Raw genomic sequence first — 27,746 nt, forward strand, 5'->3', positions numbered from 1 at the left:
TGGTCTGTCCTCCATTTTAATTTCCTAAGGATATTACGCAGCTTGGGTCTGGCTTCCTATTATTTGATTTCATTGTACACAGTTGTTAAAGTCACGGGCTTGAGATCCAATCCCCCTTTCCCCACTCATTAGCCATATGTCTTATTTTACTCCTCTGAAAGAAGGGGATGATGACATAATTCCCTTCCCTTTGATAAAAATATTTGAAAAGCTTAGTATAGTACCTGACATATAGTAAGCACTCAATACATGAACTGGACTTATGGCCCTAGCTACCACTTCTAGTTTTTATTTTATGACCGTGGGAACTTGAGTTACACTCTAAAACGAGAAAGCTGAATTATGATTTTAAGTTTGTATTTCAGCCACAGAGCCTGTGGTTCTCACAGTCGAGGCACAAGATTACTAAGAAAATATAACAGATCAAGTAAATTGTAATGTAATCCAATTCATGTTTTAGGCCAAGTTTCCCATAGTCTGTTTTCACCACCGTTTCTACAGATTCTGAGGGAAAGGAACCTGTGGTCAATTAACGGTCAGAAATAGTGGCTGAAACAGAGGGAAAAAGTTTTGTGTCTGTGCTTTGATTTTCCTCTGAGCAGCCTCAGGTTCTTTACTATGCCAATACGCCTGGCAACCCCGAGCTGGGGAGGTGGTGTTTCTCAGGCCTAATGGGAGGTAGCTTAGCAGAATGGTTAGGAGGTCAGATTCCAGACTCTGACTATCTGGCCGTGTGTACCCCCAGCTCGGCAATTTACTGGCTGGTACTCACGGCAAGTCACTTCAACTTCCTTTGCCTCAGTTTTCTCTTCTGTACACGCATTATATCCGAAGTATCTCAGAAAATCCGTGCAAAGATTAAGGAGAAGACAGTGTTTGGGATAGGGCCTGGCACATGAAAACCATACAAAAGATGATCACCAGATTTTTTATCGGGAACATGGATTTCTGGGATCGCAATATTAAAAGCATATTATTGGTACATTTTTATGACTGCAGTTAACGAGCACAACCAAGGTGATTAATCTATGTGATATGCCACCAAGTACACACACTGTCAGAACAATGGACTAAGAGACTGCACTGCCTGTACAATACGATTCCCCAGAAGTTTCATCAACCCATGTATTGGTCCTTTAAAAAAAATTCATATTGCTCACTGTAATTAATTTTATGGAGACTCTCTGGGAAATCACAAGATTGTTCGGGCCATGGGGAAATCATAATCAGGATACCAAAAAGAACGTTTCGTTGTAATTAAAGTGATTATAATTACTGAATTGTGCAGGAGTTTCCCTTTTGAGTCCTTGTGTGTTTGTGGTACCCAGGGTTTTTCTAGGCAGGTGGGATCCCATTCTGAACCAGTGTTCTCTCTCTTTTTTTCCTGCTGCCTTCATGATTTGGATTGAACATTAACTTTAAGCATTAAAAAAATTAACATTTATATGCAAATGCTTTTCTGAGCTAGCTGAATTTCCTCCAACTGCTGTCTTTCTTAAATCTATGAACCGCCACCATTTCTTCATCATTTATGATGCGCCAAAGACTGTGCTAAGTCCATTTCCACTTGTACTACCCCATTTAATTCTTACAACTCAATGAAATAGGTTCAGTTATGACCCCACTTTACAGATGGAGACACTGAGGCTTAGGCAAGGTAGGTAACACGTCCAAAGTCATCTGGAGAGTCTCACTTCCACGTGTAACAGAATTATGTGTTGGTGTCAGGGAAATCATATTTAATTGGCAAGTGCCTTCATTTTATTGCATAAGCACCACCAACTATCACAAAACTATACAAAATATAAAATACCCTGCTTTGATTCTACATTTTATGGGCCATCTTCTGAGCACTGAAATAATTTTTAACATGCTCTGGATTTACAGGATGCATTTTGAGTATCAAGAGTTATACGCGGGGGATGTCTGGATGGCTCAGTCGGTCAAGCGTCCGTCTTCAGCCCAGGTCATGACCTCACTGTTTTTGAGTTCAAACCCCACACTGGGTCCTCTTCTGTCAGCGAAGAGCTCACTTTGGATCCTCTTATCTCCCTCTTTCTCTGCCCCTTCGCTGTTCACCTTCTGTCTCTCTCTCAAAAATAACAAACTAAAAAAAATAGTTACACTCATTTTATTAAACGTTTAACTCTTCACCTAGAATTAAACCAAGACTTTGTGCTGAAATTCTCTCTAGCTTTTTAAATTACAGAGTTGAGGCCCGTTATTGCAAATCTATAGCTCCATCCCAAAGCAATATGTGTGCCATATAATGAGGGCCTGATAAAAGAGCATATGCCAGCACAGTATTATGAAGGGATGTCAAGGTATTTGACTTCTAAACCTCAAAGACAGATGGACAGATTGGCTGTTTTTATGACAAATTCCGGCAAGTATCCTACATCCTTTATTAAGCAGTGTTTACACCTACTTCAGCTCTCCCAGAGGAATGAAAATGGATATTACTACACTTTCCATAGCAATCATGTCTCAAGCAAAGCATATCCTAGCTCTCAAGGCACTGTCACGGTGTTGTGCTAAATCAGGGCACTAACTTCTGACAGGATCTTCTATCTCGGGTTTCAGTATATCTCTATGACAAGTGATTACAATTCCAGCCTAGTCCCCATGTTAATACCTTTAGCCTCCGTTACAGAATCCACATTACAAAGTCAAACAGATCAACAAAGGATATAATCGTTCCCTTAAAATATTTCATAAATATTTTAATGCACGAAAACAGATGCAATAAATACCGAAAGGAAGGATTCGAAAATTTGAATCCCATAAATATTTGAAGTTCGGGGAGACCTAAAAAATGTGTATGGCCAAAACCTGTTCCTTTTGCCCTATTGTCTTGCTAGCTATCATATCCACAGAGCCCTCTATTAAGATATTTATACTATTCTATGACTTTGCCAAGGAAATAGAAATGCCTGGGCTGCCACACTTTACCTCCAATATCAACAAATACTTTGAATCAGAGGGATCTGAAGTACAAACCTAAGACCTTAATATAAGTAATATATTTTTAAGCTTCTAAATATTCATTACCTTGAACTTGATTCAAACTGATGGCTCTGCGTTAGTCTGACTCAGCCAGGGTCTGCCCCGATTAAAGTCTCATTCCCCCCAGATTTCACAGAGTATTTCTATAGAAGGCAAGTGGTAGGAAGCATGTGTGGTTTGACTTGTCAAATTTAAGTTCAGATTCAGTATGTTCAGCTATTCTCTGGGCCTTTCTGCGCTGTCCTTATATATTTACTATCACTTCCCGTATTTCATAGGAGAAGAAATTCTGCCCCCACTGCACCTCCCACGCTGGTCCCAAAGATAGTAAAAGCAGAGATGGTGAGGACCCCCCAATCTAGGCCTGTCCAAGATCTGTGAAGGCAGGCCTTCGAGGAACATGATAATCTAAATAAAGGAAGAGTCATGTTTCTGAGCTTTTGTTGAAGGGAGCCGGTGGGGGAAGGGAGAGGACAGAGAAACATGAGAAGCAGAGTGAGGGACAGTACAGACTGACATAAGTGAGTTGGAGAAAGGACGAGGTGAACGATGACAAGAGAAAACAATCAGGCAGCAGGAGGGAGGGACAGAAGTGGATTCTGAATGGGTTCCAAGCACTGTCTAAAAGACATCTTCCCATCTTCTTAAAGTGCCTCCTAGGGTTTCTGACAATAGCACTCTGGAGAAGACGGGTCTCTAAGAACTTCAGTCTCCTCCTGAGGACCATAGCACAAACTTGTCTTTGGGCTATTTGATGAATTAAGCATTAGTGTGAAAGGTGTGAAGGAGGAGAAGCCCCTAACACACCAATCCCTTATACCCTACAGTCTAGCACATCCAACACACCTTCCCAGACAGGAAGTGGATCTGCCACGTGTTTCTTTCCCATTATCAGGCCATAAAGGTCACTGTGTCTTCCAGGTGTTGGCAAACTTCTCCTGGATTTGCATCTCCTGGATGGTGGATTGCTCTGACATCTCTCCAGAAACCCAACTCCCCTGCTTCAATTTTAATTTGTAAGATGGCCATTTTTGGCTCCATTAAAAAGATGAACATCACAAATCTATCCTCTGTTAGACCTGATTTCCTTTACCTGGTCTCTGAAATTTACAAAGTAATGGACGAAGGGTTTTATTATCATGGCACTGAATTCCTGCAATATTTTGGGATGAAATCACACCCTGGGCAGCACAAATCAGTCCTCAAGTACACTGTATGAGTTTTAATGTTTACTTTCTTCCTACTAAGAGAGTGTGGGATGTGTCTCTCTGAATTTTGTATTAAGTACTGAAGTTAAAAAAATGTCTTTTTATTGGCAATTGCTACTGGATAATTCATCTTGAACTATATTTTTTTGGGTTCAAGTCTTCCGAAACTATTCTCCACTGCATTAAGTCAACACCTAGTATGTGCACAGTAGGATAAAGTGCTTCTGCATATTTATATCTTTCCTGACTTCAAACTCTTTTTCTAGGCCCTTCCTTCAAGGAGTACTCTCCTTCCTTCCTTCCTTCCTTTTTTGGACATTATCATTCCCACACTAAGACCGACCAATATAGACATAGCAAGTCAATGCCTGTGTCCTGTTTTTTTAAATTAGTTTTCTGAAATCTCTGTAGGGCATGTACATCAATATATCTAAATTTATATACTACATTGGGCTCTCTCACTAAATTTTTCTGGCTTCCTTCATTCTTTCCATTAGAAACCTATGTTCTATCAACTTGTGATCACATTCCTAAACTGTAATTGCCTTCCAGAGTGGTGAACTGGCAGAATGGACTCCTGACCACACGGTAAATTACTAACCATGCATCTGAGGCCGGGTAAAGGAGATGAGCAATCAAGAAGCTATTTTTTCCTCCACATTTGAGTTGGGTATTTTTGGTTCAGAGGAAATTCTCTGCTCTTAGAACCAACAATTTTCTAATATTTATTGTTTGGTTTGGGATTTATTTTTTTCTCAAAGGCACAATTTACACCACTTGAATTTTAAACTAAAAAGGATCACCTTCTAACAATTACAAAATACTCCTTTGGGGGGCACGTGGCTGGCTCAGTTGGCAGAGCATGCAACTCTGAGTCCCACACTGGGTGCGGAGATTACTTAAAAATAAAATCCTAAAAAAGATTCATTTGGTGAATTACTTCCAATAAAATCTCTGATTTTCTTATTTTACAGATCAGTGACAGGGAATTTTTATCACTCTATCTCCATAAACCACATTCTCCTCTTGAGAAACACTGACTTTAGAATATAGATTTTATTTTATAACACATGTATAGTAACAACACCACCACCACCAAAAGACATTGAAACACCGGAGACAAGTATCACTCTCCTCCCAAAAGCAAAGTCTGCTGAGAATGAAGTCAATATTCAGGACTAAATTCCCTGAAGAATCTATACATAGTGACATCAGTGTATCAACTTCATTTTTATTGAGAATAATGAATATTGATATTTCCTGCTATATAGCTTTATTTTGTAGGGGGCTGTCCTATATACTGTAGGATGTTTAGAAGCATTCCTGGTCTTTCCCCACTAAATGACCTTAGCACCCACTCCAGACAGTGTGCCCAATGTCCCCTGGGGGGCAGAATCACCAGTGGTGTAAAATAAACCAGATTTGAATTAATAACCAAACAAACTAACAAATAAGAACAGGCCTACTTCAATGCAGATATAACCTATCAAAAATAGAGGTTTTATTCTTTTTTCATCCACATGTAAAAATTAGAGACAAATCAAGTAGGCACAAACCCTAAGAATCTCTCATTTAATAAAACACTTCTGGGGCACCTGGATGGCTTAGTCGGTTAAGGGTCCAACTCTTGATTTTGGCTCAGATTATGATCTCACGGCCATGGGATCAACCCCTGTGTTGGGCTTGGTGCTCAGTGTGGATCGTGCTTGGGATTCTCTCCCTCCCTCTCTCTCTGCCCCTCCTCCCTTGAGCACTCGCATGCACATGCTTTCTCTCTCAAAATAAAATAAACATTAAAAAATATTTTAAAAAACCTTTTATATGTTCACTTATCCTGAGAGAAAAGAATAGTATTGGCTCTGAAGTGTCATTATGTAGGTTTTATGTCACTGTATCACAGTTAAATTTACATTTTTAAAAACTGTATTCACTTGTTAATTTAATTTTACATAGGCTTCATACCCAACGTGGGGCTTGAACTCACCACCCTGAGATCAAGAGTCACATGCTCTACCAACTGAGCCAGCCAGGCACCCCTCACACAGTTACATTTTAGTGATTTTTTAAAACTCTTTATTCATTTCCAGATAGAACATCAGGGGATCTTTACCACTGTATTCAAACTACTCTATCATTTTAAGGACAAGGGTACCAAAACCAAAATAAAATGGGGAAAGTTGAGATTTTCTGCAATGTTTATACTTGCAGCAAGGCAGGGCCCCAGCGAAAGAGGATTAAGTAAAGGGAGTGGGGGTGGGCGGGGTAAGGTTTAGTAACAATGGCTCATGATGGGTATGTTCAGTTAGGGATGGATAAGGCTGCTTCGAAATCGACACTATTCAATTACGTGAATACTAACGAGAGAAAGAAAGAGACAGAGAGAAAAGGAGAGGTACAGAAAGAGCTAGAGAGAGAAAGAGAGACACAATAGGTATACTTTACCATCCCCGGGAATGATGCGGAGGGTAACTGTGTTTCCTGCTTCCTTGATTAGGTTGACAATGTCTGAATGGGACTTGTTGGTGATGGAACATCCATTCACTGCCAGGATCCGGTCTCCCACTTTCAGCTTGCCACATCGGTCAGCGGGACTCCCCTCAATAATCCGACCTATTTTGTGAGGCATAGCCACACATGCATTGCCTGCTTTGATATTGAGTTTTTATTTTTTTTTAAGTTACGTGGGAATATAGTGAAGGGAGGAGAAAAAGGGTTGAAAAGGGAAAGAGAAGGTTAAGTGTTAATTAATTAAAGCATTAAGCAAATGTTATTAAAGGAGAGCTCTGTGCCGATGGTCAAAACATTGGCAGTACTCAGTGCATGTGTGGAAGGAGCTGCCGCCCCGGAGTGATGGCTCCTAGCTCCTTGCCCCATTCCAAATGAGGGGGAACCCCCAGCTTCCCTCCTCCTTCAATCGGTTACAAAACTTGTGATAGTTAGCAACTTCAAAGACTCTCGAGCGCCCCCAAATAACTCGCCATTGGCTTATTTTGGGTCTGCAAACGTGAGACCCAGAGCTGGGATGGATGCTTTACACACTGTGTGCTCGTGTCACTTCACTTTTGCCAGCTGTTAAGCTTCTGCCAATGTTTTGTTCTTTCTCCATTTAGAAAAAATAATCCCTAGGTGTCTGGGGAGGCTTAAGAGTCAGCTACCACCAGAAATTCCATCTGAAAACACCTAATGGACACTTAGTCCTTCTGCCTTCTATCCGGAATGATGAAAGCTTTAGAAAAAAGGCATAATTACAAGAGATGAGCCAACAAAAACACCCAACCTTTTATGACCTTTGCTCAATCAGCCTGTCGCGTGCGCTTTCAGGGTAAGGGCCCGAAAGGCTCATTAGCGCGGAAATCCTCCACCTTCCTCACAAAAATCCCCTCAAAGGACAGTGAAAACCTGGTACCTACTCAGGCTAAGGACAGTGATCCGAAGCTGGATTCAGATCCTTCCTCAACCCTTTCCTTTGATCATTTCCTTTCTCATTATTACTTATTGCACATCTACAACATGAAAATCAGGAAAAGTGCATTTGAAGAGGAAGGTTTCTAGTGCACTGTGAGGCACCCCAGGTCATAACCACGTGCACTGCTAACTTCTAGCGAGGGGTGGGAAACTGACTTTGAGGCCTGGCACAGGGTCTCCAGCTAAATGCATAGTTCCCTATTTCGAGAATTCGTCTTTCTGAGGACTGTGAAGCAAGCTATGCAGCTGCGTCACCTTTTGGAAAGGACGATAAAACGGGCACGGAAGACACTGAAATGGGCTAGGCTCTTCTGTCATAATTTGGACCTTGGGGATACCATGTGGGGGGAAATGCATCCCAATTTCTTTGAATTTCACCACATCTGCCCGCGTCTGTATCACGGCACGTAAGGTCAAGGCCACAGAGCTTTTAATAGGGAAGCAAGTGGTTTTTTGGAATCCAACAGGCAGGTATGGAAAGCCTCCGTACTCAAATTCAAGGTCCTCATTAAGTTTAGTGCATCTCCACGAACAACTCACAGGAGAAAGGTAGCAAACAACAGGTAGGAGGACAGCTCTGTAGAGTGGGAAACAGGAGTCTCATGCAAGGTATTAGGGAAAGTTGAACTTGTTTATTGTCAGAGCCAGAGGGAAACAATCAAAGACCAAATTGTGAGAAGACATTCAATATTCATTAAATAACACATAACCTCCCACCTGACACATCTATTTCGATGGAGAAAAGTGAAACCAAGAATTCTAAAATCCTGAGAAGATCAAGGGGTGAATGGGGAGGATCAAACAATGGGATTTCTTACCCCTTTCTGCCTTGTTTGAATATTTTTAAATTACACAGAAAAGCCCCCCAGATTAATTTACAAACAAAGCCCCCAAACACCTTGCCTTGGTGTCCGGTCATCCCTTCGTGACATGCTGCGATAACTTTATTAATGTAGCTCACAGAAGCACGGTTAGTAACGGGCGTTTGTTACTGCAGCCACACATGCATAGACCTGACTGACTCACGGACTCCTAATGAACAGACTTTAGGGAAATGGCTTTGGCAGGAAGCAACGTACAAAGGCTAAATGAAGATAAAGGGAGTGCTACTGGATCCGAAAGCTGAAGGGACAGAGCACCTGGCCTGATCTCGGCCAGCAGTGACCTGGGTCACTGGTCATCGGACTCTTGGGGACAATTCCTTTGCAGATAGAGCAGAGTCCATTTCAAAGCCCACACAGCCCTGCCCCGTCTCTCCTCCCATTCCTTATTAATGAACAAATGTGCCTGGGAGATAAACACATGACTCTTTATCTAATGAAGATGATGGATCATTTCTGGAGTACATTTTTATCATCCATTCTAATAGGAAATAGATTCATAGGTTACTAGGTTCCTGGACTTATGTGGGTCCTGTCTTTGCTAGTACACCCATCAGTTAACCTTCTCAGAGGGCGACAAGTGCATTTCTCCATACTCTGCTGAAACCCCCAATATCCAGATGAGACAGGTTAATCGGCCCTGCTAGAATTCAAGAGCAGTGAAGACAAATGGCTCTGAACTCAGATCTTAACCAGATCCTTAACCAGACAGGTTAAAAATATTTAACATTTAAAAATTTCAGATGGGGAAAGAGTAGAGAAAGGACACAGGTAAGGTGGAACGGGCACTGCATGTAATTATGTTTACTCCTTACACCTGTATTGCTCCCTAGGCATTTCTGTAAAACCATAAGCTTAGGCTAAAAACCCTTACACCTGCTGAGGCTTCTGCTGTTAATGACCTCCTACTCAGGACCTCACAAAAGGCTTTCTTTGACAAAGACTGCCCACTCTACACTGTCGAGGTTGCTCTCCAAGTTTCAGGCAAATATCATTTATGCTTCAAGTTGTTTGTGCGCATGTGGACACGCATTCTGCATGCCGCGGAAAGGTTAAAAAACAAAACAAAACAAAACAAAAAACCCCCAAAAAGTCCCACCTTCAGGAGGGGAAAAGCTACAAAACACTCTCCACCCCCAATTAAGACTTTAATTACCTGAAGCGAAAAGCATGAAGGCATTTCTGTTAATGAGATTTTGGCCATCTTTCACTTGCAACGCAACGCACTTGCCGGCATCCCGGGAAGGTCTGGAGGGCGGACGGGGACACTCACCGAAAGTCGTGCCAGCCTCGGGCCTGCTCACCGAGGACACGATGACGAAGCCGAAGCCCTCGTTCTCGCCGCGCCGGATCTCCACGTCGTAGGGCTGCACGGCCGCGCTCACCACGCCGCTGCCGCCGCCGCCGCCGCTGCCGATGCCGCTGGTGCTGCCGCTGCCCGAGCTCACCGTGTTCAGGGAGTTCTGGCTGCCCTGCGGGGTGCGCTTCTCCTCCGTCAGGGACGCCGGCTGGTTGCTGCTATGGTGGGAAGAGGCCGGCGACGGCACCTCGTTCTCGGCTTTGGGGGCTGCGTGACAGAGAGGCCCGGCTCAGCCTCGGGCTGCTGCGCTCGCCGGCCGGCCGGCCCGCACGGCAGCGCCGCGGCCCGGAAGGAGGCCGCGGCCCGGAAGGAGGCCGCGGCCCGGAAGGAGGCCGCGGCCCGGAAGGAGGCCGCGGCCCGGAAGGAGGCCGCGGCCCGGCAGGCTCCAGATGCCAGGGCCGCTGCAAGATACACGGCTCTTGCACGGTATCCACCGCCACATGAAAACACCCCAGGGGATGCCCAGCTCGTGTCACTGACAGCACCCTGCCTATCAGTACCCACTCTCAGGCTCAACTTGGCTGCAAGAGGGGCCCACTTCGAGCTACTGCCAGGGGCACGAATCACAGGAACACGAACACCGGTGCAGGGGTGGCCTGCACCAGGGACGACCACCACCTTTGCTTCGGAGACCTTGGTGCACGTTCACCTTGTCACTGCCCACAAAAGTCACATTTCTGCTCCGCCTTCCAAGCAGCTTTGCTTTTTATTTTTCCATCAGGCAGGACCCTGTACGTTGGCCTTGCCATTAAGGTTGCCATATTGTGGGATTCTTGACCACACCTGTCAGAGGTACACTTAGTGTCTCTCCCTGGTTTCCACCTGTCATTGTCTACTCTGATCACACTCCTGGGTACATTAGCCTCCGTTAGGATTCCAGTTTTACTGCTTTATCGGGTGACAGGGTAAAGCACACCTAAGTAAGTCACAGTAACGGGTAGGAGCCACTTAAGTTTGATGCTCCCAACGAAATGTGTGTTCGAGTTTTGGGTAAAGCATTTATTTTCAAAGCTTCTCCCTTCATACATTTCTTTTTATTGTGGGAAAATATCTGTAACATAAAATTTATCATCTTAACCAGTTTTAAGTGTAAAGCTCAGGGGCATGAAGCATTAAGTACAGTCACAATGTTGTACAACCGTCACCACTATCCGGCTATAGAAACTTTTCATTTGGCACAATTAAAAACTCTGTAACCGTTAAACGCTAATTAGCCATTTTTCCCTCCACCAACCCCTGGCAATGACCATGCGACTTTCTGTCTCTATGAATTTGACTACCCTGTGAATTTGAATATAAGTGAATTCATACGATGTTTGTGACTGGCTTATTGTACTTAGTCTCCTGTGTCTTAAGAGATTTAACATGGCTTTGACCCAAAGCTAAAAAGCCCAAATATTTAATATTTAAAAACAAATCTGAAACAAAAATCACATTGCTTCTATTACTTTTATCTGGGTCAGTGAAGTCAGAAAGTTTTCATCGCCATCTCCAAAGCCATTTTTAACTGACAGCCTCTGGCTGCATGGAATACCATTTTAAGAAATTCTCCGAGGCTGCAGATGAGCTCTTGGAGCATAATCCATGACTGTTTTCCCCGGTTTCACTAAGGTAGGACTCTCACACTGGAATCTGATATCTTAATTCTATAGTTAATGACATGCCATTTAAATGAGCTATACAAAAAATTTTTAACAAGGTGCCAGTTAATTTTATTTGGCAAGTATTTGTTTCATTAATATTAAAGCTATGAAGAAATGATAGGATTTCATGTCCTACTTCTTCAGTAATTCAAGTGATAGAATGCTTAATCTGCTTTTTTCTGCATTCCGTCTTCACTATTTCAAGGTGGGGGCTGTAGACATACCCAGGGGAACTACCACCAAGTGTGCTTTCAAGAGGCTGGTGAGTGAATGGAAGGAGACAATGAACAAAATGGCAGATTCTGATACAGAGGTAAACCATGATTCACAAGAATGGCAAGGGAGGAATGCCAAGATCGGAAGGCAGTTGGAAGGAGGGCATTTCTGAGGGTTTCACAGAGAAGGTTTTATTTGAACTGGGCCAGAAAGGGTTTGTATGTTTGGAGAACTCACGTACAGTACCTGAAAGCCTGCAGGCAGGAGGAAGGGGTCAAAGATGGCCTAGCACTGGCCACCCCTACACCTTTCTGATGGAGAAAACAGATCTTGCCTGATTACATATGCAGGCAACAACAGAGTAAAGGATCATTCACTTTTTATGAGCTTATCTGGCAGCACAGAACTAATTTTTGTTCTTTTAATTTGAGGCTACAACTCTCCTGACTTTTAGAACGACCTCTTTTGTTGAGAATTAACATTAAATGAAGAAGGTGACTAAGTTCTGGTCGGCAAGGGGGATGAGCAGAGGTAGTATATATCTGACTAGTCTTCTTCTAGAAGCTTTTGCTGAACATGCACGAATGGCACATTAAAGTACTTTTGAGTGACAGAAGTTCTGCTGGGTTTGAGAGAAGCAGACCATCTGGAAATTCTGAGCTTAATCACATTTGCAAAGATTTGCTAAAATAGATGCTCGAGGAGGCAGACACAGGAAGGAAGCCTTTTCTGTGCATCAAGTGACAATGCGCTGTCTAAAGGAATGAATGAAAAACATACCTGTAAACACCACTTTGCGCCGCACAGTGAGATTGACGTGGCCTTGCTTGGCAGCTTGTTGCATAAGCTGGACCACAAGCTGGTGTGATTTTCCAATGACCGGTGTCCCATCCACACAGATTAATTCATCCCCAGACCTCAGGCGGCCGTCTGTATCAGCAGCACCCAGTGGTACGATGTGACCAATATAAATCTGTTGAATAAGTGGATGACGGGTGAAACATTAACCTTTTGATTTACTATTATACTGATGGCCTTCACATTGTTGAGAACAATTCAATGTGTTCATTCATGGCTGCATCCTTGCCATAACCGTTTATTGAGCACCCAGTGGGTACCAGGCCACTGTGAAGGTGCTATAACAATTCTTAAATGGTGGAAAAGTAACTTATTTCCTTTTTTTAAAGTTTATTTATATACTTATTTTTAGTAATCTCCATACCCAACATGGGGCTCCAACTCACAAGAGTCAAGAGTCGCATGCTCTTCTGACTGAGCCATCCAGGTGTCCCAAGAATAACTATTTCTTGTTTGGTTCCTTCCATTTACCTGTGGTCTGGTGATGACTCACTCTTTGTCCTCTTTGCAGAAATAAATGACTTTACCCTGTCATTTGCAAAATCTTTTCTCCTTTTCTGTTTACCTAAGAACCCTCCTTCTAGAAACTCTGGAAATTATAATAGTAATACTACTTTTCTTTAAAGGCCCAGCACTATGCCTAGCAATAGGGAATGCTCAGTAAATACTGTCCAATGAAGAAATGAATCCAGCAAAGCCTGGTTTGATGTCCCATCGCTGTACTTTTTTAGCACCCACATGCAAAGAAGCCTTTATATTTGGGGTCTGGTTGTATTTACCATTCATTAAACCTTAGCTAAAATATTTGTGTTTCCTTGCCTTATGTAGACAATAATGCTTGTGACCACCTTTACCTAGTACTTAAAGTTTACAAAGAATTTTGACAAAAGAGTGATTAAGAATATGGACCCTGAAGTCAGACCCATTCCAGTCCCTCCACTTACTAATGCTATGATCTTGGGCAACTGAATTAACCCTTCTTTGTCTTTATTTGATAATTTTAAAAATGGGGATAAATTCATGCGTTTGATGGAGAAATGAGAGAATGTATATTAAAAGCCATTAGCACAGGCCCTGGCACATAGTAAGTGCTCAATAAGTGACAGCTATTATTATTATTATTATTATTATTATTATTAATTATCATGAAGAAGTTAATATTTATCTTTAGTTCTCTTTTCTCCTTTCAAAATAGTCCTGTGATAGGATACTAAATTTATTTTAAAGATGAGGGACCTGAGGATCAAGAAGGTTAAATGTCTCCTGACCTTTGTTCAGGGTTATTTTTATTAGTTTTTATTAGTTGATGCCTATTATTTTGCTTTTTGTTTTCACTTTCCTTCATGGGGAGCTCCAGATGCTGCTGCTGCCACTTGTTATCATCACAGATACAAACTTTTAAGTAGGGAACTAGTCCCTTTGAATCCAGTGGATGAGCCATACTGTCAGAGATAAGGCAGATCTGTGCTGCACGCAGCTGGGCTCAAATCTTGGTGATCTGCCACGGCTGCCGGTTGGCTCTGGTATCTTAGAAGACAGCACTGGGGGGAAGAGGTAGACAAGAGACTCACAGGTTCTCCTGGTTCATTTCCACCCAGAATCCTAAATCCAAATCCAGTCTCTTTTCTCCAGAGAAAGATGTCCTGTTCCTGGTAATCTGGAACTGCAGAGAAGAAAGAAAGAAGAGGGAGGTTATTTCTATGATAAAAGGAATCCTGCTCTAAAGGTGAACATAGAAGACCAATCCTGATGGTGCTTGAGCAGATGACAGCTTTCCGACATAAGAGCAGGAAGCAAAATAATCCGGATGGATGAAATAATGGAGGACACTGGGCAGAAATCAGTAGGGGGACAGGTCACTGGGCCCTACGTTTTTTCAAAGGACTAATCACTGTTTGATAATTCCTAATCAAGCCCAAGCTATTATCCTGGACTAAGCCAGAAGTCAGTGTTGACCACTGCCTTTGGTATTATTGTCAGAAAAATTAAGTAAATTAAAATCATTATGTATGGGACCACAAAGTGGGTGCCTGTGTCTGAGACGAGAGCTCATGCCAAGCCACAGTGACCATTGAAACCGAAGCTCGCTCTGAGAATTTAGAAGTCCTAGTAAGTCATCTGATGTCATACCAAGTAGAGGATGAAAGAAAACAGCTTGAGTCAAAGAGTTTTCACTTAAAAAAAAAAATCACTTCTTTCTCCCTTTATCAAGATCTGCAATCCAATCATCTGATTTGTTAGATCATTTTTGCCAAAAGTTACTCTTGAACGTCCTAATATGTCCAGTTTTGCAAAGTTTGCTATGATTTCAGTAGTACTACCCAAAAGTAGCTGGCCTTTGATATTCTCAACATGAATGATGACTACAAAAGTGTTCCGTATCAATTTTTCAAGTTTTCTCCACTAGAATGACTGCTTTACTCCAGAATTTGCCTATAATATTTTTAAATTATAAGTATTAACTTATTATCCAATAACTTGATATTTTACTCTTAAAACTCATTAATGGTCCAAGCTTTAAAATAAAAATTCTCATTTATTAAAAGAAAAATAACTTCTGTAAGACAATACCCACTGTATGTGAAAGTGTTCTATATACCACTGTGTTACTTAACGAACGTAATAAAAAATTATTTCTATTTAATTCTTTGTTAGTATTTTAATGTATACAAGTGTATTTTGTGATCTTTAAATGACATATCTTTTATTTAAGGAAAAAAAAATGGTTTGGTGGCAGTGAATCCTAAAGGAAACTTTCAAATACTGTCCTACATACTTTCTGGCTTGTTTAAGAAGTAGGGTTTTGGGTTGAAGGAGTGCGTAGGCCTGAGGGTTTAATTCTCATCTTCAGTTTTGTACAGTGGGGAGGGGAGAATTCAAGTTGGCAAGAGATGTCCCTTTTTAGTGACTCACCCAATTGCTTTGAACGTACACTCAATGAATACGCCGAGAGAGAAGAAACTAAATGGACAGGTAAGTACCAGTCAGAGAAGTTTGAATCCAATATTTTTGCCTGAGCTATCTTAATACGATGGGCTTTTGTTGGTACTTTATGCCCAATGCTTTTTTATTATAATTGTGGAGGCTAAGCTACAAGCCTCCATGGAATATGCAGTTAAGCTACATCATAGGACTCCCATAAACACAATTTGAGAATGATATTTTCTTGAGCACGCTAAGGTAACAGTATTTTCTTTCTGTTCGAGTAGCTGCCGAAAGGGTATTTGTTCTAATAGCCTCATTGAAACAACAAATTAAATCAGGTTGGGTCTCCGTCTTGGGTTCACTCAAGCAGGAGGATTATTTCCAAAATAGACCATGGGTGCTTTGCAGCCAGCACACGGTTGCTGGCAGAGTCTGCCTCAAGTCTGCTGAGCCCTTTGTCAACAAGGGAAGGATCTCTGCAGAGACTTCAGCCTACGCCCATTTTTCTCAGCATCACTGAACACAAGAACACTTGCCCCTCCTCCACTAGCACCAAATGTAGCAAGTTTCTGCCTTCATTGACTCATTTAGGTTTGTTACTATGGTATGGGTGGTTGTGGCCAAAAGACTTAGGCTTATCATACAGTTTAGTCCATAGGAAAAAAAGCATTTGTGTCTCTCTGAGAATCAGCGGTAAAGTGGCAAATTTGTTGCAAGAGCTTCCTGTTGAAAAGGAAGATGCCCAAAGACACCAAAGACGTTGAAGATGCCAGTGATGAGCTAGGAAAACACAGACACCAACACGATACATCAACACAGACATGTTACAGAGAAAGTCTTTTGGCACTTTGACTTTGGCATTTTGACCATTACACTCTCCCATCAACCACACTCCACGTACCCGAATAGCTGACTTTGGTGATAAATCAGTCATGAACTGTGTTACAGAATTACAGAATTTCTCTCTTTTGTGTTCTCGGCTGCCACTTCTGCCCAGGGGCACTGAGGTTTCTAATCCCTGCCCCAAAATGGTTTGCTCTCCTCTTTATTTCAGGCAGATTTTAGAAGAATTAAGTTTTTAGGAGGCAGCAGGGAGGAAATATCTTTCTGATACTGATATCACCCCTCCCTTTTTTTTTTTTTTTTTTTTTTTTTTTTTTTTTGAGTAAGGCTGAATCAAAAAAGAACTAAGAAAACTTTGTCCGGTTTTTCTCCTTTTTAAGCCCTTGCACGGGGGACAATGTCAGCAGTTACCTCCTTTGGTGATGCCAGTGACAACTCAACAAAGCAGTCAAAAGACTTCCTTTGATAATTACAAAGAATGGAGTCACTAGGTTTGCAGAGAAACCTCCTGGTGTCTCCATTACTACAGACACACATTTCCAGACTTGGATAAAATGTGCCCATCACTTTTTATTTCATCTTGTCTTTGGTCTGTGCTTGGTCAACAAGAGTGCCATAACACTTCTATTCACGGCAGTTCTCTTTCTTCCCTCCCTTCTCTGAGGTTTCCCCCAGCCCCCGAGACCAATGGCAACATCAAACAGTATGAATAATAATGGAGAAATAAAAGTTTTCAGTGGATCCTTACTCTGACATTCTCCAAAACTCGTGGAACTGATTTCTCTTTCTCTTTCACCCTTGCTCAATCCCGATGCAGGCGAAGGTGACATAGCTGGAATATTAATTTCACAATTTTGCAAAGCTTAATGTATGTGCTTTCTCTTAGTTCATTTTAATTTAGTTGTGATTGATAAGGAACGTGCAGTTAAGCTTTCACAGTAAAGGTCATGGCTGCTATGGATTTTAAAAGACTACAATTTGATTCTGTGGGTTTTTTCTTCTTTTTTTCATGGTGCTTTTCTTGTCAAAAGCTGGTATTTACAGTTGTTCCATGGAGAATTTCACAGAAATAGCATTACCATCCCCGACGGTTCACATTTAATTATACCTTAAAGTACACATTCTCGTATGACTTTGTTTTAATCATGTCATGAACTTCAGGTTTGTCTAAACCCTGATTTCCTTTTGAAAAAAAAAATTAATTTACTTTTGTTACTGCCACGCCACAGCATTTATTTTGAAAAGTATCAGATTCCCAATGGAATTCATTCTTGTAGTAATACCTGTTCAGATGAATTCTAGGCAGTTCAACCAGAGTAGCCTTTTATTTAGAGTCAAAAATCATCAGATCTGGCCAAGATCGGAACAGAACACAAATAAGAGCTGTCATAACAGCTCTTAAAATCTGGAAGTACAACCAAGCTCCTTAAACTCACTACAGTAAAGGATCCCCGTGACCAATTCCAACCTGCGAGCATGTTTCTCCTGAATAGGACAGGTTTACAACATTGGTACAACAGCTCTGACTTTTTTCTTTCAAACTATTTTATGAACAGAGACTGTTGCACTTGCAAGCTTTAGACTTCCTTTTGTACACACAAGATACTAGCTTGTCTTCCTGAACATTTGCTAGTAACACTGTATCAGTATCATTTTTAAAGCCATGTGAGCAATGGACATGTTACTAGAGAAAATACAAAGCAGGCCACGTGGCTTTTAAAGGACTTCCATACTTGACTTTGTTTTTAATTAAACATTTAAGCCCTTCAAAGGGATTTATTAACACATCCGCAACTCAGATTGATTCGTTTTGACACTGGTGTTTTGACAGATGGCCCTATCAGGAATACACTACTTTGTACAGCATTTAGACCACGTGAAGGAATCTGATCAGAGACTGTGTAAATCTTCACTCTGTCCTTCAGAATAAAATGAAACAGAAGAAAAATTTATCTTCCAAATAAAAAGGATAACATGGGTCCAATGAAAGTGTTATTCCTGACTTCAAGTTCCCCGTTTTTCTTGGAGAATTTTGTTCATTTTAATATGTTTTGGGGGGAGGGGCAGGGAATCACATCTAACAAGGCTACATGCTGTATTTTTTTTTTTTTTTCCTCTGAAAGACAAGATAAAAACAATCTAAGGTAATGGGAGAAATGGATCTGGGATAAAGCAAAACACTGATTAAAAGACAAGATTGATGTAGGTTCATTTGCAGGTACTGTGAAAAGAAGAAAATCTGTGACAGACACTGAATAATTACCATGGGGGGTGGGGAGTCTCATCATTACTCTCATTGAGTGGTGAGGAAGAAATCCATGTGAATCTTAACATCAATTAAGTTGTTACGATCACTCAATTATGGAGCCTCCAATCACCCAAAAAGAAATTGATTCTCATTTATGCTGCTAGATCCTATTCCTTAGATGTTATAGAAAGCAGAGCCAAAACTGGCACCATTCCAAATATTTCGGTCTGACAGCCGCCTGAATAATTTCGACGCTTAAGTAAGCTAGCTGGCTGTGTGGTAAGAGTACATATATATTTTTTTTTTCTTCCTGGTAAAAACTTCCTGGGAAATTTGATGAGACACTAAATTCTTAAGAAATTTTGCTTCCCCCAAGGTGAACATGGAATTTGAGCTGGTGTCTCCTATTAAATGGGTACATTAGTCATCTGTCAATCTGCCATGCCCCAGCAGCACTGCAGAACACGACTTCTTTTACCACCAAAAGATTCGTCCATGAGAAATTCAGTCATAAATGTGTACTGTATGGAGAAAAGCAGGTGCTTGGTCAATAAAGCAATATCTCAACATCAGCCGAAGGTGGGCCATTGATTGGAGGAGCCACATGGTTAGAGGGAAGTGTGAAGAGAATGTGAAAGTATTCCTCTTTGGAAAACATTTGTTCGATGAAATCACTACAACGAGTGAGAAGACAGAGTGAGGACAGACCCCGGGTTCATACGTACCAACTAATGCTTACAAGGGATGTTCCAAATGGAACTTCATTTCCTCTGGCCTGGCCTCAGGGATACTCTAGGGGGTCTTTCTAGACCAGGGACTAAATAAATTCCTTCTCAGATTATCTGGCTTTTGTCAGCATAGGGAACCCTTGGCCAAAACCCTTGGCACAAAACCTTGGCTTATTTCGTGTCCCACACTATTGGAGTAAGAACGCAATGCTATTTCTCCCTTGACGAAGGAAAGACTAGAGTGACCCTGAGGGACTTCCAAAATTTGGTAATCGTCAAGACTTCAGACTTGCCTTGTGCCCCCTAACTGCTGAATTTCACCCAGGAGGGTGGCCAACTGTCCTTCTCAGATGGGGATGCTGGCCTCCCCCGCCCTGTTTTGTTTGGGTCACAGAGGAATCACTCCAGCCAGCAGAGGAAAGGCTTCAGAGCCAAGTCTGGGTGGGTGGGCAAGAGGCTGGAGCCTTGGGGGCTTTGCCCGAGGAGCAACCACAGCTGTGGCTATCAACAAAACTTGTCTGGGGCTGGAGGGGGTGGGGGGGGGGGGTGTCAGTCACAAAGAGGATGGACAGAATGAGTCTCTCCTCGCCTCCAATTTTAATCAGACCCTTCCCCAGACTACGCCTCCTCTCTCATTAAACATTCTCGCCCACCCCACAGCCCGATGGGAAAACGCTCCTGTCAACTCCTTCCGGGCTGCTGCATCCTGACCAGTCGTCCTCACGAGAAAATGTCACTTAAGAGCAACTTCCAAAACAGGGGGTCAGTCTGTATCCTCTAAGATTAGGGCGCCTTAGGGGCTTTCACTGATAATGGCAGGATCAATGATTATTATGTTTCGTGAACAGTGTTTGGAATCATTTCATAATGAAAAGAAATAAAACACAAAGGCACTATTAAGGGCATTAAGAGCCAAAAAGTGACGGATGGATGCCGTCACCAGTTCACATTTATCGAAAAGGTGAAGCCAAAGGAACACACATGACCACAGTATAAATAATTAAAGCACAAACCACTCACTGTGGGTTTTTTTTTCCTTCCTTTTTTAAGGGGAATGTTTAAAAAGGCTGGTGATGGTAAAAAAAAAAAAATTACCAGTATTCTTAAAAAAACTAGGAGACCCCTAAGAAAGCATTTAATTTCTCCTCATTACTCCTGCAATCCAAACCAATCGTATTTACGTTCTATGGTACATCAGAGCTGTTTCTCAAGAACAAGGCCACGGTCTCTACACGGGCAAGAGTTAACGAGACAGCAGCTCTTACCTGCCACTTCTTCTAAGTGAAGGGAAAAATAAATCCATTTTTATCCAAGCCCTTTATTTGACCACCATCCATATCAAGCCCTCCCCAAACTGCACACATAATGGATCCTCCGTGAACACCCAGCAGATTCTATCACTACTCCGAGAAGCTTTCGCCTCTCACCTTGATTTACCTCTCCTCTGTGTACACACTGAAAATCTATTTTCAAGAAGCCTCAGGAGACGGTTGAAGCCTTGGGGAGGGGGCTCGGGAAGACAGGGGCCAGGGTGCTACTCACGTCGGTTTTCATACATGCTCCTGGACTGGGCCCAGATTTTAAAAGGATCTGGTTTTTTCTGCCCAGAGCTGTCGGTTTGATCTGGAGTTGGGGCCTCTGCAGGTGGGTACTCGGGGAGCACCTGTGTGCTGTGGCTTGGGGAGGCCGTGTGCAGGCTCCGGTGGCTGGAAACACTGTGCTGAGAACTATTCTGGCTGTCTTTTCTTTCCAGTGGTTGCTGAAAGCAAGCGAGTGAGAGAAGCAAGAAGAGAATTGTTATTGGCTCTCTGAGTGGGTGTTTCCATCAGCTTGTTTTTGTTCAGCACGTCTGCGCACACATATGTAAATACGTCAACAACATTTGGGTTTCCATCTTTCTCCAGCTAGTGCTGCATGCAGATAAATCCCCAGGTGATTGGCAGACAGAGAGAGGGGCGGGCCAGATGGGAAGACATAATCACAAACCATATTGCTCTCTGGGCTGGAGCAGAAAACAAATCCAATTTCCATCATAGGTTCCCAGCTAAGACCCTGGGTGCATGTTTTACAAGATGTATCAGTTTAGCATCCTCATTTTTGTGGCTGCTGTTTTAGAAGGTCCCAGGGCAAGCCGTGAAGTGGGGAGACCTTAGGATATTGTGGTAACTATCTAGGTGAGGGAGGATGATGGCTTGGACCAGGGTAATGTGGCAGAGATGGGGACGAGTAGGTTGTATGCAAGGCGTGAGAGAAGGGAATCAAGGACGGCTTCAAAGTCGAGGGTCTGATCCAACTGCAAGACTCAAGTAGCCTCTTACTGATATGGCGGCGATAAGGGGGAAGATTATTTGGGTCTGTGCAGTTAGAAGTAAGAGTTCAGTGCTGGGCTTGTAAATTTGAGCTATGAGACATGCATCTGGACGTGTCCTATAAGCAACTGGATCCATGACTTTGAAATCCAGGGGAGAGATACGAGATGTATCACTTCAACATCAGCAATTTTTGGACAAAACATGTGACACAAAATACCATGAGGGATTTAAATGTAAGGCTATAACAGCCAGAATAAGTACAATCAGGGCTAAAAATGTTCCTGGGGACTTCCCATTTTGCATCTTTCAATAATAAAATGCCCCACTTTTAACTTTTGCCATTAGTTCTTCAACACTGTAAGGAAGAGATCAGACCTTTTAAAAAATCATGCCTAGCACTATATGTGCACCGGTACTTATAAGCATATAAGTAGTTATCATATGAAGGGCTTCCATAATTCTTAGCTACTCAATTTTGTAGGAGTCACCTTTCACCTCTTTACTTCCTGACGCTGCTGTTGCTTAAAAAACCAAGATCAGACTTTCTATATGGGTTGACCTCAGGAGGTCAGCCTTGTTAGATCTGCAACCTGTCCAAAGTCCAAGCAGCATTCAAAAGGAAAGAGTTTCATTAAATTTCAATAGAATAAGCAGGTTTCTGTGCTTTGAAACCTGCTCAGCAAAAGACCCTTCCCATTTTATGAAATGCTCTTTGTTTGAATGGTGATTGAATAGAGAGCAAAACCTAGTGGGAAGAAAAATACCTGGCAGGAAATGAAATCACTTCAGTTCTTATTTCCTTGAATAAAAGATGGTGGTAAGCCCCGGTGTTCAGTTTCCCCCATTCAAAATACAAATTCTGGAATCCTGCCTCTCACTTAATAGATGCTATGTCCCTATACTTATCTGCTTAAAAGCACCGTAAAGGGGCAGAGGACAGGAAGGGGTATCTCTGTCCTCTCTTATGGGACCTGTATAGCTTGTGCTAGTTAATTGGTTTCCTAAGATCTTTTGACCCAGAGCATTTCAGTTCCCTAAAGTTCCATGTAGCATCACAATCTTCCCCTTGGTCTTACAATCAACCCTATCAAAACCTTCCTCCCTCTCTCCCCAGGTATTCGTCACCTTTTATTCCCCATCTTCATGGAAATGTTCAAGTTCCCTTTCATCTCAGTCTCAGGTCCCTTTACGCCCTCCCCTTTGAGTCTTCGCTTCCATATCGGTATCTGAAGAAAGTCCCAGAAAGGCAGAAACTTCATCTACCCTTGACTAATACAGATTACAGGTCTCAATATAGATTTTGGCAAGGATTCAAAGGTGAGGAGATGGGCATGTATTTGATGAAGGCAAGACAGAGCACTTAAAATTATATCTGGTGTGCCTGCGGGAGAAATTTGAGGCCCACGTTCGACACTAGCAAAGAGGTCTTGGTAAATAAAACCCTGAGAGGCTCAGTTCACTCAGACTCCGGGGGACAACGTATATACTCTGGTGAAGGCGAGAGGACAGCACCCTGAGATCTGGGCAGGGACAACTACCGCCGTCCCCCCGTATCGACACCGTTCCCTTGTGAGGATGAAGTGTTCAGCTCAGACCTACATGGATCCGCATTCCAGAGATGTGGAATAAAACCTGGTTTTCCGGCTTCTAACAGTCCTTCCCGACAGCACCTGCGGCTCCTGGGGCCAGCTATCTGATTTCTGCCCTCCAAGAACCTCAGTGGCTGCCTTCTTGCCTCCCTGGGGAGACGTGCTTGAAGACTTCAAGTCAGAAAATGTTAACGGCCAACACACCCTTTCACGTTTATTTATTTTTGAGAGAGACAGAGAGCCAGAGCGCAAGCGGGGGAGGGGCAGAGGGAGAAGGAGACGAGGATCAGGCAGGCTCCAGGCTCTGAGCTGTCAGCACAGAGCCTGATGCGGGACTTGAACCCCCCAATACCACAAGATTGTGACCCGAGCTGAAGTTGGATGCTTAACGGACTGAGCCACCCAGACGCCCCATCTGCTTTTTATAAGGTATAGATAATGCTTGTTATAATCAAGACAAAATTTAAAGCTATTTTCATCTTGAAGTAAACCTTGGTAAGGAGAATTAATGCAGCTGTTACTTTTTATATTTTGGTAGTGTTTTATTTTTGTTCTCAGGAAAGGAGGAAAAGAGTATTTTAAATATAAAAGGAAGTAATTCCACAGATTAAGGACCTCTGGAGTTCACCCTAAGAACCGCATCCCCTCGTTCAAATGCCCACCGTCTCTGGGTTCCTCAAATAGTAGCAAATGCCAGAATGTGGGACTGGTCTATTGACACTAAATTCATTTCACAGTTAACGTCAGTCTCTGATCCCCGAATCTTCAGGATCCTTTGGGTCAAGACGATGCTTCACAAAGCCTCACTGGGACCTAAAGTGAGCTGCCCTGCAGGGTTACCTGAGGGAAAGGTCACAGTCTTCTTTCCCAGGGTTCCTTTGTAGTCCCTGGAACCCCAGTGTAACCTCTGCCGCTCACCCCCTCCTTCTGAACTGGAGAAAAATTTCTTTCTGGCAACCTTGCCCCACTGACAGAATCTGCTAACGGGCTGGCCTTTTCTCCTGCAGAGAACGCACATGTGTTTTTACACACATGCCCACAAGTGCATGTGCACAGGTTGCGTCTGCCGTCTTGCGGCTTCCCGAGACCCTCAGATGGATGTAACAAATCTCTGACACGGAGGACCTGGAAATCTCAGGTTTGACTGAAGAACGGCTTTGCCATTACCACGGTGTGCAAACAAAGTCCACCAGAAATGGCTTGGGCCATTTTTCAAATTTTAACACCCTTTCTCACCTCCCAACAAATGTCTGACTCCGGTCCAATTTAATACAAAATGACAGAATGTGGAATGAGTTTGTAAAACTGTCTCTGGGGGCGCCTGGGTGGCTCAGTCGGTTGGGCGTCCGACTTGCATCAGGTCATGATCTCGCGGTCCGTGGGTTCGAGCCCCGCGTCGGGCTCTGTGCTGACAGCTCAGAGCCTATAGCCTGTTCCGGATTCTGTGTCTCCCTCTCTCTCTGACCCTCCCCCATTCATGCTCTGTCTCTGTCTCAAAAATAAATAAACATTAAAAAAAATTTTTTAATAATAAAACTATCTCTGAAACTGCATCTTTGCATCCCTTTTAAATGCCACCTAAACCCTGTCCCTAAATTTGGCAAACAGAAGTAAATAAAGCATCATCCTGAGAACACGCTCAAAAAAACGATGTCACCACTTAAAGCTATCACTAGATGACATATTCTAACCCACGCTAATGGGCTAATGCACAACATTCTGGAAGCTGTTTAGATTTTCCTCTGATAAGATTTAACCTCGCCTTATGTTTCTTTTCAAGTTCAATTATGCAAACCACTTGATTTGAAGATATATTCTGTATTCAATATCTTGGTAGTCTAAGTTTTTTGAAGCTATATGCTCTGTGTGTATGTGCTAGAGTTCAAAATATGCCTTCTTCCCTTCTGTGGGCATGCTAATTAGCTTTCATGTTGCCTTTTATCTGATCAGAGCCCAGAACCGTCCAGGAGAAAAGTCATGTTTATGTATCTCTCAAATTAAAGTCAACTTGTACCTCTACAGCCACCCGGAATTACCTCTCAGCAAAGACCTGGGGCATGAGAACCAATTCACTTCTGAACTAGTTATAGCACAGGATCAGATTTGCATCTGGTGGGATTGTCTTTCTCCTCATTTTTCTAGGTGAGAAACTGGTCCCAAGAGATCTATCTGTAGCTCAAGAGACATTTCAAGTCTGTTCTTCGATGCATACCAGCACCACGTGACGACCTAGCACACAAATGCCAGAACATCCACACCAAGCCCTTGTATGTAGCTACCCACAATGCATATTGACATGCATTACAGTTCACTCATCCAATAAGTACACACAGGACACTTGCTGTGAGCCAGATTCTCAGGCATAAATGTGCAAAGGGAGATAGTACTTAAACTCTTAGAATTGATGCTCGTATCTAGGTGTGTGTGTGTGTGTGCGTGTGTGTGTGTGTGTGCATGTGTGTGTGTGTGTGTTGATGGACATTAATCACGTAAACCTAACAGTCTGATACCAACATCCTGCAATGTCCTGTGGGTAGGTGGTAGGGAGAGACTTCTGGAAAAACAGCCCATTAATGGGAACAGTATGTGCTAAGTCTTCAAAGCAAAAACGAGCTTGGGCTGTCTGAAGAAGAGAGAGAACGTAGTGGGACACAACAAGGGAGTGGGATGGCCTCAGATATGCTTGGAGACCAGATACTGCAAGGACTCTGAGGGGTGCTTTAAAGAGTTTGGGTTTCATTCTTAGTTCAGAGGAGAAGAAATCTAATCGGGAATTTAAAGCAGGGATGTGCCAGGACCCAAATAACTTATAGAGAGTTTGGTCTGGCTACTGAGGGGGTGACTAGGTTGGTGTGGACAGGAGTAAAAGCAGAGAGGAGAGGCTATCGTGTATTTTATGTGAGACATCCAAGGTGGTTTACACTACAGAATAGCAGTAATGAAGGGGAGGGGGAAAAAGTGAAGTCAAAGACATTTTGGTGCCATATTCAACAGGCGTTGCTGAATGGAGGGCAGGGAGGAGGAAAAGGAGGGGAGGACATCTTGGAACCACGGATATTCACCTCCCAGGTCTCCGGCTTGAGCGACTAGTTGGAAAGATGTACCACATACTGGGATGGGTATTTCCAAAGCCAGCTCTTGTCACTGCTCTGATTATTTGGGAAGGAAGATTTTTATCTTTAAATCCCATATCAGTTGACTAGGAAGAAAGAAATGGGCTCAATTTTCAAAGCTCCACAAAAGTCCTTGGCCACACACTACCCACACACACTTGTGTCATAAGGTCTTTTAAAATAAAATTGTACCAACCTCCCTAGAACAAATGATTTCCTAACTATTGACAGGCCAGGGCAATTGGGAAGATGCAATGGTTTTTATAAATGGAAATAGGAAAAAAAAAATCAACTCATCAGTATTTCACAAAATGATTTCAAAACGAAGGTACTTATAAAGTGAGCTGAAAATATTTGCTCAGAAGAGTAAATGAATACAGACAGCACTTAGGAGCTTAAATGATGAACAGAATTCATGTGGCTTAAAGATGACAAATCGATCCATTTTAAAGCAAAATTATTTACAGTTCACTTATCTGCCAAGACTGAAGGCCACTGCAGTGATTTACATGGACAACAGGAAAAACTCCAAGTGCTGATGAGATATTAGGCCAATGTCGTTAAAGGTTGTGCAAAAATCAGAGACTCAAATACAAGCCAAAGCAGAGGATGGTCTTTCTCTTTGTCTCTTTCTTTTATCATTTACGAGTCTAAGTCAAATAATCTCTTCCAAAAAGGCAGATGAGAGGAGTTAATGGAGAAGAAAAGGAAAGTATCGATCGGATATGAAAATGAATTTTGGTTCACATGGAATGTTTGAAAGATACAAAAGCAAAGTCTATCTTCTAGGCTCCGAGGGGTTGAGGGAGTGCGTCGCTGAGAGAAGGTGAGGGACAAGGAGACTTACATGAGCAACCCTAATCCTTCTTCCTTCTACTACTCACTGCTTTGTGGCTCTGGGGAGTTAAGACAACCAGGAGAGTTTGAAAACCAGGCAGGACACATAAAACTGGGTGATTCTGGCTGGGGTCACTCACTGGGTATATTACCTGAGAGATCTCTCTCTCTCTCTCACATCTCTTAACAACTGGTCATCAGCAGTATCCCTAGGGTCTCTTCCAAGGGAAAGGAGCCGAGGACAATGGACCAGAAACCTGTCACTACTGCTTCCTTTCAGCTTGCTGCCTTTGCTGCAGTTTGTTGAACAGACTTCCTTGGTCTCTCGGACATTTCGTGTTCCCTGTATGAAAACTTGATGGGAAGTTTTTTAGTAACTGGGGAAGTTTTGTCTTCTTTATGAATATGGTATGCTTTCTTTGATCTGACAATAACAGCTACGTAAATAAGGCTTCCCGCATTGCTCAGGCTGCTGGGGAACTCAGAAAAATTCCACAGCTCAATCACAGCATCT

General features: G+C 42.6%; 1 protein-coding gene and 1 non-coding gene across 19 annotated transcripts in view; both read right to left on the reverse strand.

Moving 5' to 3' along the window:
* The window catches only part of MAGI1 (membrane associated guanylate kinase, WW and PDZ domain containing 1), a 638,028-nt gene that overhangs the window by 12,830 nt on the left and 597,452 nt on the right, over positions 1 to 27,746 (reverse strand). For 7 of the 18 annotated variants that reach the window (XM_023249922.2, XM_023249918.2, XM_023249917.2 and 4 more), the window contains 6 exons: positions 20,924 to 21,140; positions 17,154 to 17,237; positions 14,209 to 14,300; positions 12,560 to 12,752; positions 9,834 to 10,127; positions 6,657 to 6,860 (listed from right to left, as the gene is read on the reverse strand). In XM_023249922.2, the coding sequence (XP_023105690.1) occupies positions 6,657 to 6,860; positions 9,834 to 10,127; positions 12,560 to 12,752; positions 14,209 to 14,300; positions 17,154 to 17,237; positions 20,924 to 21,140 (1,084 nt within the window). The remainder of the gene's footprint in view (positions 1 to 6,656; positions 6,861 to 9,833; positions 10,128 to 12,559; positions 12,753 to 14,208; positions 14,301 to 17,153; positions 17,238 to 20,923; positions 21,141 to 27,746) is intronic. The other 11 variants (XM_023249923.2, XM_023249919.2, XM_023249929.2 and 8 more) reach the window with 5 other exon arrangements.
* TRNAK-CUU lies at positions 6,174 to 6,246 on the reverse strand. Its single transcript has one exon. It is a non-coding gene; the product is annotated as a tRNA-Lys (tRNA).

Source organism: Felis catus, chromosome A2, assembly GCF_018350175.1.
Source record: "Felis catus isolate Fca126 chromosome A2, F.catus_Fca126_mat1.0, whole genome shotgun sequence".
NCBI classification, from domain to species: domain Eukaryota; kingdom Metazoa; phylum Chordata; class Mammalia; order Carnivora; family Felidae; genus Felis; species Felis catus.